The following is a 12580-nucleotide window of genomic DNA, read 5'->3' on the forward strand; positions in this document are numbered from 1 at the left end:
CAGTTGAATTGGGGGTTCATTTTTTCAGAATATCCACCAGAAATTTTGTCTTAGATTTTCCAGGGCTATAACCATTTCTCTAAAATTTCTCTAAGCCAAAGTTTTAGGGTGGTTTTTCTCAAGATGAAGAAGGACAAGTAAAACTTCCTTTAATAATTGGTAGACTTATAGAATCTCTAAATAAAAATCTAAATAAATTCTAAATATAGAATCTCTAAATATGCCTTTCAAATGGAGTGGTCTCTCCAGCATGTCCTTTAGATTCAGTTTATGCGGGTCAGTATCTAGATTTTTTTCTTTTTCTCATTGAAGTCCACAGCTCTCAATTTGTGGCCAACTTCCAACACTGCTTCAAGTTACATTTAAGTTACTCTCAAACTATGTAAATGTACATCTGTTAAATTATCCATATCTCTTAGAGCTCTGTCTGGTCTGTGACCATGTCCCAGAAGCCATGCTAATACAAACTACAAAGATGTTTAAAGTGCTCCTACCAGATCTTAGGGCAATTACTATAGTTAATATTTGTTGCATTAAATGAATGACTGAGATTATTTAACTTTAGGTCTTTTCATATCAGGAATATATATCAAATGCACTAAATCACTGAGTTACCAATTAAGTACATGCTGTCAAAATCTGACAGTTATTTTTCTAACTGCTAGCAGTACCTATCACATCTTTGAATATTTTCTATTCTGACATGTTCTTCATAGAATTTGGCTTGTGTGAGATACGTCAATCATGGTGACAATCACTGGATTCTCCTAATATCTATTTTTCACGTTTCTCAGTACTTTAAAAAATTTGGATATTTGGTTGACTTTTAGAAACATAGTCCCAGCACAGTATGAAGAACCCAATTAATAACTAAAACCATTTATTCAAACCTCAGTTCAATTCTAAAGAATAATGAAATATAAGGCCTGCATAGCTCATTTCCTGTTGGTAGACAGGAGTGGGAACAGCAGGACTTATAGATTGTTTTGTTGATCCCCCTACCCATACACAGTATAACCGGTGATCTAAGCAGGTGGGAAGCCATTTGTTCAGCCAAGAGTGTGTGTTTATCTTGGATGGATAGAAAGACACATAGATCAGTTCAGTTCAGTTCAGTCTCTCAGTCGTGTCCGACTCTTTGGGACCCCATGGACTGCAGCACGTCAGGCTTCCCTGTTCATCACCAACTCCCAGAGCATGCTCAAACTCATGTCCATTGTGTCAGTGATGCCATCCAACCATCTCATCCTCTGTCATCCCCTTCTCCTCCCACCTTTAATCTTTCCCAGCATCAGGGTCTTTTCCAATGAGTTGGTTCTTCGCATCAGGTACATAGATAGAAATAATACCAATGACATTAGCACTTTCTCCTTTCTTGATATTTCTATTTCTGTTCCTGTTACTGAAGCTTACTTTCTATTTCTAGTAAGTTGCTAGGAGGTGGAATTGAAAGCATGGCAATCACAGAAGCTTTTGGAGGTAGGTAAAAGCTTAATATTTTGTTATATGAAAAATATATGTATGTATACACACCCATATCAATGATAAATTGTATCTGTTTTGGAACTTATGATGAAATATCAGTTGTCATAATGCAAGATCTTTCTGGGCTACAATTAAAATATTTTCCAACATTAACAGATGAGTTTTATTGACATTTTTCATCTTTTTATCTCTGATTCCTATAGAAGAAAATTTTTTCCTCTCATACCTTCAGAAAGTAGTTGTATAATGAGACTGATCTTATTAATATTTTTAAGAAATGCATATATCAGGAACATAGAGAATAGATTTTTCTCTTTGTTGTATCCTCTATTAAAAAAAAAAGTTGGAAATTCCCTGGCAGTCCAGGGGTCAGGACTGCATTCTCACTGCTAGGGCCTGAGTTTGATCCCTGCTTGGGGAATTATAATCCCACAAGCCTCGTGGTGCAGCCAAAAAAAAAAAAGAAATCCATGCATAGCTATTTTATGTACTGCTCCTGACAGTTCCATTATTTTCAGTCCTCAAAGAACCAAATCTGTTTTTTTGTTTGTTTGTTCAGTGTTGATGTTTCTGCTGACTTGGAGAAATAAATTTTTGTTTATTTCTGTTGACTCCCAGTCTTAATGGCTTGTTGTTTGGTTGCTAAATCATGTCCGACTCTTTGCGACCCCAAGGACTATAACTCACCAGGCTCCTCTGTCCGTGGGAGTTCGCAGGCAAGAATACTGGAATGATTACCATTTCCTTCTCCAAGGGATTTTCCCCACCCAGGGATTGAACTGCATTTCCTGCATTGCAGGCAGATTCTTTAGCACTGAGCCACCTGGGAAACCCACTTGAATGACTTACCTTCTTGTGTGTTTATTGATATTTGTGAACATATTTCTTAATTTTAATCTGTTGAAGTTCAGTGGGCCTAAATTGGTATAGTGGGGATGTTTTTCTCTAGAGAGTATTTGCTTTTGTTGGTAGCTAGGAGATACCACCAATTTGAGGATCACCCTGGTATTCCCCTTGAGGATCTCAGATCAGGGCGAAAACTCCAGGCTCTCTTTCCTTTGGTGGAGCCTTACACTTTCATTTATATGATTATTCCTAAGAAAAATTTGGGTTTTATGGCAGAAAATGAAGAGGAACTAAAAAGCCTCTTGATGAAAGTGAAAGAGGAGAGTGAAAAAGTTGGCTTAAAGCTCAACATTCAGAAAACGAAGATTATGGCATCTGGTTCCATCACTTCATGGGAAATAGGTGGGGAAACAGTGGAAACAGTGTCAGACTTTATATTTTGGGGCTCTAAAATCACTGCAGATGGTGACTGCAGCCATGAAATTAAAAGACGCTTACTCCTTGGAAGGAAAGTTATGACCAACCTAGATAGCATATTGAAAAGCAGAGATATTACATTGCCTACAAAGGTCTGTCTAGTCAAGGCTATGGTTTTTCCAGTGGTCATGTATGGATGTGAGAGTTGGACTGTGAAGAAAGCTGAACGCCAAAGAATTGATGCTTTTGAACTGTGGTGCTGGAGAAGACTCTTGAGAGTCCCCTGGACCAGTCCATTCTAAAGGAGATCAGTCCTGGGTGTTCTTTGGAAGGAATGATGCTAAAGCTGAAACTCCAGTACTTTGGCCACCTCATGTGAAGAGTTGACTCATTGGAAAAGACTCTGATGCCGGGGGGTACTGGGGGCAGGAGAAGAAGGGGACAGCAGAGGATGAGATGGCTGGATGGCATCACCGACTCGATAGACGTGAGTTTGAGTGAACTCCAGGAGATGGTGATGGACAGGGAGGCCTGGCGTGCTGCGATTCATGGGGTGGCAAAGAGTCGGACATGACTGAGCGACTGAACTGAACTGAACTGAACTGATCATCTAAAGGACAGTTCTGAAAAAGAAAACCTTTAAAAAGTTATTTTTATTACTGGTATTCATATATGTAGAATCCATTCATGACATAGAGGCACTTCGTGTATGAGATTTGACAGTTGGAAAAGGAAACCATACTCTAAGACCATATCTAGTCTTTATGAAAATAATCTAACTCTTAACTATTTTTTTCCCTGTGTTTCACAGAATTTCGAACTGGAAAAACCCAACTCTCTCATACCCTCTGTGGTAAGGATATATAACAACAATGATAGCAATACCAATAATAATCATAGCCATTACTTACTAATCTACTTTGTGCCTGGTACTTTATATAATCTCATGTAATCTGAACAAACTTGCAAGGAAACTAAAACTCAGAGAGATTACTTAACTCCCCACGGTTACACAAATACCAGAGCTGGTCTGTGAATGTGTGATACGTGAGGCCATGTTGTGTGTACTGCACCCTGAACACCTGAATAGAAATAGGGAGGAGGTGAATGGATATATGAATGTATTGGTGGAGAGAGGTATTTGTTCATGGCCTCAATTTTTCCTATTCTGTCTTTTGTATATCATGTTTATAAGAATATCACAGAATCTATCAAGGCTTTAGAATTCCTTACTTTCCATAGAGTAAGGGTGGAACTAAAAAAGACTTAAAATAAGCAAAAATATCTCCTTTTACATAAAGTCATTGTACTGTATTTCTTAGACCCAAGTAGAAGGAAAATGGGTGTTTAGTAAGGGGATTCTGGAATCCAAATAGCTCTACCCTTAATAGCTGCATGACCTTGGTTAAGTTGCTTCACCTTTCAGATTTTCCCCATCAGTAAAATAGAAATAATGCTAGGGCCATTTTAGGATTGTTTTGAAAAATAAATGAAATAATGTGTGTGCTTAATGTAAAATAATTCCTTAGTGTTAGTACTACATATAAAGAAAATACATTTAAAATTAATGCATCCATTAATTGAAAAGTTACTTAAATGAGTTACATAGCATAAATTATATTTGTGATTATTTCTTATAGGAAGAAAGTAATATTTAAATTCTACCTCTGTTCTTTTTAAAAAATTTTTTATTACAATATGGTTGATTTACTATGTTGTGCCAATCTCTGCTGTACAGCAAAGTGACTCATTTATGCACATATATACCTTCTTTTCTATTATGGTTTATTGTAGGATATTAAATATAGTCCCTTGTCCTATATATTTGGACCTTGTTATTCTACTTCTGTTCTTTAGGAGAGCTAAATTTCATGAATATCTCCCATTGTGAAAGATACAGACATTCTTTGCTGAATTACTGTTATGCTGGAAGAATACTTATAATTTTACCACTGGTTAGTAATATAAAAATATAGCATGCTATTTAGAAACTATTATTTGCTAGATGGCTAGAGAGTTGCAACCAGAATAAATCCCATGTTAATTTGTATATCCATTTGTACAGAGTTTATTCACTCTTGTTAATATTAATTAATTTTTAATTGCTTCCTAGTGACAGCTCAACTTCCAGGAGCCGGCGGCTACTCAGGAGGAAAGATTATTTTCATCGATACAGAAAATACTTTGTAACCCTTTTATTTATGCAAATTGCAAACAATAGTGTGATATAGTACTATTACTATAAAAGAGAATTTGAAATATGTCATTTTTATAACTATCCTGTAAACCAATAATAATGAAAAAAAAACAAGGGGAAACATTTGCTAGTTGAGTTCTCAAATCACTTTTTTCCTCTTAAATCTTTTTAAGAATTGTGTATTTTTTTTTTATTGACATAGAGTTGATTTACAATGTCATGTTAGTTTCAGGTATACAGGAAAGTGACCCAGTTTTATATATATATATGTGTACACATACACACACATATGTATATATCAATCAGATCAGTCTCTCAGTCGTGTCTGACTCTTTGCGACCCCATGAATCGCAGCATGCCAGGCCTCCCTGTCCATCACCAACTCCCGGAGTTCACTCAGACTCACGTCCATCGAGTCAGTGATGTCATCCAGCCATCTCATCCTGTCGTCCCCTTCTCCTCCTGCCCCCAATCCCTCCCAGCATCAGAGTCTTTTCCAATGAGTCACACGTATATTGTTGTGATTGTTTAGTCACTAAGTTGTGTCCAACTCTTGTGACCCCATGGTTTATAGCCCACCAGGTTCCTCTGCCCATGGGATTTCTCAGGTAAGAATCCTGGAGTGGCTTGCCATTTTCTTCTCCAGGGGATCTTTCCAGCCCAGGGATTGAACTTGCATCTCCCACATTAGGAGGTAGATTCTTGACCACTGAGCCACCAGGGAAGCCCATATACATACATATGTATACATGTGTATGTGTTAATCACTTAGTTGTATCCGATTCTTCGTGATTCCATGGACTGTGGTTAAGAATCTGCCTTTCAAGGCAGAGGATGTAGGTTCCATCCCTGGTCAGAGAACTAAGATCCCAATGTCCTGGGCAACTAAGCCCTTGCCACAAAAAAAAAAAAAAAAAAAAATTTTTAAGAAGAAAAGGGGTTCCACACAGAGAGAGGGTGTAAACTGAGAAGGATCACTGAGATTTGCAATTAGGAGTCCAAGAGACCATTTGCGGTAAAGAAAGATGATGGAAGTTGTTGCAGATAAACAGTAAGGAATTGAGTAGTGTGTAATTAACCAATAAATAGAAGAAGTAACAATAGTTTGAGGAGCTATCAGGTTCAGAAGACATTCCTTTTAACAATAGGACTGAAGCAAGAGTTGCTCAGCTGGAGTTCATCTAGTTTCAGAAATAGTTGATTAAATATGGTTCTTTGAGAGGGAGGAATTGTTCTTGAAGAATATCTGCCACTGTTTGGCAATTTGGATTTTATCCAGAATGGTAGAAACAGCTAAGAGCCAGGTCATGTAAGAGGGAATGCAGGGGAACAAGGATATGCAAGGGCCCAAGTGAAATGTCATTCTTTCAGTGTCTCTTACATGTATACTGCTCTATCTTGATATTTTTCTTTTTGTGTGCTTATATTTTGCCTACATAATTATATTTTACACTTACTTATGGCATAAATTATCTTATGACTCCTTAAATCCTCCGTAGTGCCTTACACTGGTAATTGGTTAATATGCTGATAATTCCATATGCTGATCTGCTAAAAAACATTTGTAAATTGGTTTGAACTTCCCTTTAGCGTAAGCCCAACTTTACATTCCTGGTTATATAGTCACCTGGTTTTATAAAAACTGACATAGTGAAAAAAAACTTTTTTATCTCTTCCAATTCCTTGTCTTCTTTGACTTGTCTACCAATAACATCTGAGTATACTCAGCAGCAGTAGAAGATTTTAGTGGCTGTCATTGTAGCTCTGAAGAAAACATATATAGTGCTGTAGGATGACTGGGACTGAGAAGGCAATGGCACCCCACTCCAGTACTCTTGCCTGGAAAATCCCATGAACGGAGGAGCCTGGAAGGCTGCAGTCCATGGAGTCGCTGAGGGTCGGACACGACTGAGCGACTTCACTTTCACTTTTCATGCATTGGAGAAGGAAATGGCAACCCACTCCAGTGTTCTTGCCTCAAGAATCCCAGGGATGGGGGAGCCTGGTGGGCTGCTGTCTGTGGGGTCACACAGAGTCGGACATGACTGAAGCAACTTAGCAGCAGCAGCAGCAGCGTGACTGGGAAATCCTAAAGACAGTTCAGCATTTACTGAACTAGTTCCAAGTGTCAACAAATAAGGTTATAAATGGTCCTTGCTTTATAGTTACTTACAAGCTTCCCTGGTAGCTCAGCTGGTAAAGAATCCACCTACAATGCAGGAGACCACAGTTCGGTCCCTGGGTAGGGAAGATCCCCTGGAGAAGGGATAAGCGGCCCACTCCAGTATTTTTGGGCTTCCCTGGTGGCTCAGATGGTAAAGAAACTGCGTGTAATGCGGGAGACCTGGGTTTGATCCTTGAGTTGGGAAGATCCCCTGGAGGAGGGCATGGCAACCCACTCCAGTATTCTTGAGTGGAGAATCCCCATGAACAGAGGAGCCTGGCAGGCTGCAGTCCATGGAATCACAGAGAGTCAGACATGACTGAGCAACCAAGCACAGCACAGGATAGTATGATCAGTATTAACACAAATACTGTAAGTGAAATGAGTCCATGGACATGCATTTTATCTTATGTCATTCTGAAAAATATTGGGATCACCAAAGACCTAAAAAGATGTTTATTAATACTCTTTATAGTCTAGATAGATATAAGTGATTATTAGCATCTTCCAGAATACCTTTCCAGGTACACCAAATTTGTCCCCTCTATGAATTTACTAATTTCAGAATGTTATTAAAACTCCTTTAGAAGAAAGTGGATTTTAAACCTGAAATAAATGAAAAACTATATGGTGATAATTCCTTTCTGTACCCTTAAAGTGACTTTTTTGAACCTTTGGTTCATGTAGTCAAATTTATCTTTATTGGCAACACGTGATTAGTGGTCTATTAAACTGTTGTGTGTTGAACAAGTGAGGAACGTGAGTGAATTAATTCACTTTGAAGTGACTTGAATTATAATTCAGTGATATTATCTTCATAGAAGAGATCTATTTTTATAGAACTGAGAACAAAAGAGGTTCACAAATCTTAATTTCTAGTTTTTCTCCTATAACTGATTTGCTGCCTACCTCTAAGTCATTTGCCTAATCTCTGTCAGTGTCCTCATTTGTAAAATGTAGTACAGGCCATAACAACTCACTTCCAAGGTTGTTGTTTAGATTAGATAATTTAATACTTAAATTCATTACTGTCTCATTATTTCTATCACTGTTATTACTACCTAATTAAGGCACTTAGGAAAAATAAAGTCTGATACAGATTTTAGGTGATTATTAGCATCCTCAGAATACCTATGCAGGTAGAGTGTTTTGCCTCTCACTCACTTAGAGCATTATTGTTTGTAGTTGTTGTCTAAACTTTTTGGAATTGATTTATTGGATCCTTAATCTGGCATACTCCAGCCGTCCAGATCGCCTTCGGGACATTGCTGATCGCTTCAATGTAGACCATAATGCAGTCCTAGACAATGTACTTTATGCACGTGCATATACTAGTAAGAACCCCATGCAATTGGATGCTTAGGCTGTTTTAAGGTTGGCAGCATTGATGTATTATTTGAGCGATGCTTTATTTTGACATTATTCTTTTCTCCTTCTGTTTTACTTTTCTCCAGATTTACTTAGTCAATCCACAGATTTTATCTAAGTCCTTAGACATTGAAATGTTCTCAAATTATTTCTTATTCTATGTCTTTGAAATGGAGAGTAACATTCTTTTGGATAAGGTATCATTTGGTATGTATGCTACCATATTTAATAAAGTCATAATTAAGAAATCCTTCAGGGGCTCTCTTTTGCCGAGTTCCAAGGACATACATAATCTTAGTCTCTGCTTCTTCTAGCTTTTATAACATTTTCCCACTGCATTTCGCATCAGGTGAACATCAGATGGAGCTACTTGATTATGTAGCAGCAAAGTTCCATGAAGAAGCTGGCATCTTTAAGCTACTGGTACAAGCTTTTAAATACTGTTCAATCTGCAGCTATTTAGCATATTATCTTTCTTCTGTTGACTCCAGTTCAAATTAACTTCCATTTCCAAATGCATTATTTATTTTTACATTAATTTTGCACAGATCATTGATTCAATAATGGCACTTTTCCGAGTGGATTTCAGTGGTCGTGGGGAATTGGCTGAACGGCAGCAAAAACTGGCCCAGATGTTGTCACGACTCCAAAAAATCTCAGAAGGTAGATGTTTAAAATAAACGGTGATATCAGAATAGCATCTGTGACTGTTTGCTGGATAAGCTTTGCAGAGAAGCTCAGAATAATGTCAGGAGACAATCTGTTTTTTAAAAGATAAAATTTCCTTCATGGGGATACAACACTTTTTTAAAACCAGAAATACTGATTCTAAAACAATAAGGTACCTAAATAATATAACAATAACTTTACGTTAACAGTGAAAAAACAGAAATGTAATCTTGTTTATCAAAGAAATTCGTGGCACAGTGTTTCTAAACTCTGAAATCTAAGCAATGAACTTTTAATTTATATTGCCATTCTCTTAGTTTCTTAATTTTATTTCTTGATGCAGAATATAATGTAGCTGTGTTTGTGACCAATCAAATGACTGCTGACCCAGGAGCAACTATGACGTAAGCCCCAATATTCTGCTTTTGTATTTCACAAAAGTTAATATCAAAAGGGTTTGGTTCAGTTCAGTTGCTCAGTCGTGTCCGACTCTGCGACCCCATGAATCGCAGCATGCCAGGCCTCCCTGTCCATCACCATCTCCTGGAGTTCACTCAAACTCACGTCCATTGAGTTGGTGATGCCATCCAGCCATCTCATCCTCTGTCGTCCCCTTCTCCTCCTGCCACCAATCCCTCCCAGCACCAGAGTCTTTTCCAATGAGTCAGCTCTTCACATGAGGTGGCCAAAACACTGGAGTTTCAGCTTTAGCATCATTCCTTCCAAAGAACATCCAGGGCTGATCTCCTTTAGAATAGACTGGTTGGACCTCCTTGCAGTCCAAGGGACTCTCAAGAGTCTTCTCCAACACCACAGTTCAAAAGCATCAATTCTTCGGCGTTCAACTTTCTTCACAGTCCAACTCTCGCATCCATACATGACCACTGGAAAAACCATAGCCTTGACTAGACGGACCTTTGTTGGTAAAGTAATGTCTCTGCTTTTCAATATGCTATCTAGGTTGGTCATAACTTTTCTTCCAAGTAAGCGTCTTTTAATTTCATGGCTGCAGTCACCATCTGGAGTGATTTTTGGAGCCCCAAAAAATAAAATCTGATACTGTTTCCACTGTTTCCCCATCTATTTCCCATCAAGTGATGGGACCAGATGCCATAATCTTCATTTTCTGAATGTTGAGCTTTAAGCCAACTTTTTCACTCTCCTCTTTCACTCTCATCAAGAGGCTTTTTAGTTCCTCTTCACTTTCTGCATAAGGGTGGTGTCATCTGCATATCTGAGGTTATTGAGTGGGAAAAAAAGGGTTTAGAGTGTAGAATAGGAAATAATTCCAAAATGATCAGTCTTGATATGGGCACAAATCTGTCTCAAATCATATTTTTCAGAGTGCATATTATTTCATAATTGCAAATATCACTTATTTGTTATCCAGATCTATTTGTCTCTAGTTCTTTATAAAACAAAGCAATATTTTAACTATTTTCAGAGATAGTTGGGGTTCTTTTTTGTCTAAGATTAAAAGGATATTGGAGAACAATAAAAAATCTTGGAAATAAAAACTTATATACAAGATACATGAATGGTTTCTTACAGGGCGGGCGGTGACATTTATTATGTGCAGGAAGTGATGTGGAGACTTCACTCACCAAAAATACATGAATGGTTTTTGTTGCACCAATAAGCTGTTAACCTGAAAACAAAAAAGCAGGCTCTTTACAGGATATACCCCATATATATACATATATATGGGGTATATTTGTAAGAGGTCCTATGAGAGAAGTCTCCTATTTGAAGAAACAGAATTTCAGTCTATGCCAGTCCATGCTGGAAATATTCATTTTTTGTTGACGTATTGTGCACATAACATACATATTGATGCCTCTTCTTGAAAGATGGCAGTGAATAGACAAGGAGAGTGAAAGTAGTCTAGTGAAACAGAGAATTCTAAGAAAGGTTAGTTGCCACCATCACAAATTTTGAGCAGTATGTATCTGGATAAGCAATCAAAATAACCCTGAATCTATGTATTGCTTTTTTAAAGATCTTTTCAATGACTTTTTATTTATAATAATTTTTAGCCAGAGAAAAGTGCAAGACTAGCACAATAAATACACAAATATCATCATTTGCCTAGGTTCATCAGTTGTTAACATTTTGTCACAGTTTTTCTATGTGTTTGTGTGTGTGCATGTGTATGTAAAATCTCTCTATATACTACATATGTACACAGGCTTATATATGTATGTATATGTTTTGTGAACCCTTTGAGAGTTTTTTCCCCTGAATTATTGAGAATTATTTGCAGACATCACGACACCTCACTTTTTAAACTTCAGCATATCTCTTCTAAGAAGAAGAACATTCCTGTACATAACTACAACATAATTAGCACAGTCAGGGTGCTAATTAATACTGGCGTACTAGTTGTCTAATATGCAGTTATATTCAAGTGTCTCCACTTGTTCCAATAATAGCCTTTGTAGTTTGAAGGAACATGCATTCCATGTACTTGTCATGTCTCTTTAGTTTCCATTAATCAGAACAGCTCCTCAACCTTTGTTTGTTTTTCGTGACGTTGATGTTTTTGTCGCACCATGTGGCACACAGGGTCATCAAGCCCATGCTGCCTGCATTGGGACCATGTAACATTTTTGAAGAGCACAGGCCAATTGTTTTTCGAATGTGGAGTTTATTTTTTTCTCATTATTTAAAACGTTAAACACATTTGGCAGGAAAACTATATAAGTGATGTTATGACCTTTTCCATATATCATGTCAAGAGGCACACTCTTTCAGTTTGTCCCATTACTACTGATGTTAGGTTTGATCATGTGATTAAGATGGTGTTCACAAGATTTCTCCATTGTAAAAAACCTTTTCCCCTTGGTAATTAATAAGTAATTTCTGGGGTGATACTTTGAGACTTATGTAAGTATGATGTTCTGCACCCTTTGATTTTAGCATCTATTGGAGATTCTTTTGTTTTTTAATTATTTATTGATTTATTGGCTGCACTGGGTTCTTAGTTGAAACTTCCCTGGGTCTTAGTTGAGGCACACAGGATCTTCCATCTTCACTGGGCGTGTGAGCTCTTAGTTGCAACATATAGGATCTAGTTCCCTAATGAGAGATCAAACCCAGGCTCCCTGAGTTAAGAGCACAGAGTCCTAGTCACTGGACCACCAGAGAAGTCCCTATTGGAGATTCTTGTTTAAATCAATTATTACTGTGATGGGTGCAATACAAAGTTCTGTTACTTTAAAACTGAGTCAGTATGTCATTTGTTCGCAGATAAATCAATCATTGATATATATAAGAAGATATTTGATATAATATTGTAAATTCTGAAAATTGTTCTGAAATGAATGTATCTCTCTTTAGGCATTTTCTGAACTCATCCTAAGAATATTGCTGCATCTTCTGCAGTTTGATATAACTCTCACTTTTCAGTACCATTTTATTTTCTACTTAATTAC

The 12580-nt window shown here is 37.4% G+C and overlaps 1 protein-coding gene across 1 annotated transcript in view; it reads left to right on the forward strand.

Annotated features, from left to right (window-relative positions):
- DMC1 (DNA meiotic recombinase 1) overlaps positions 1–12580 on the forward strand; it is a 35583-nt gene that overhangs the window by 10502 nt on the left and 12501 nt on the right. Inside the window, exons 6-12 of the mRNA XM_070370086.1 lie at positions 1427–1479; positions 3560–3601; positions 4862–4934; positions 8352–8443; positions 8827–8900; positions 9026–9140; positions 9490–9550. Coding sequence (XP_070226187.1) covers positions 1427–1479; positions 3560–3601; positions 4862–4934; positions 8352–8443; positions 8827–8900; positions 9026–9140; positions 9490–9550 — 510 coding nt within the window. The remainder of the gene's footprint in view (positions 1–1426; positions 1480–3559; positions 3602–4861; positions 4935–8351; positions 8444–8826; positions 8901–9025; positions 9141–9489; positions 9551–12580) is intronic.

The sequence above is a fragment of the Bos mutus genome, chromosome 5 (genome assembly GCF_027580195.1).
Source record: "Bos mutus isolate GX-2022 chromosome 5, NWIPB_WYAK_1.1, whole genome shotgun sequence".
Classification (NCBI taxonomy): Eukaryota; Metazoa; Chordata; class Mammalia; order Artiodactyla; family Bovidae; genus Bos; species Bos mutus.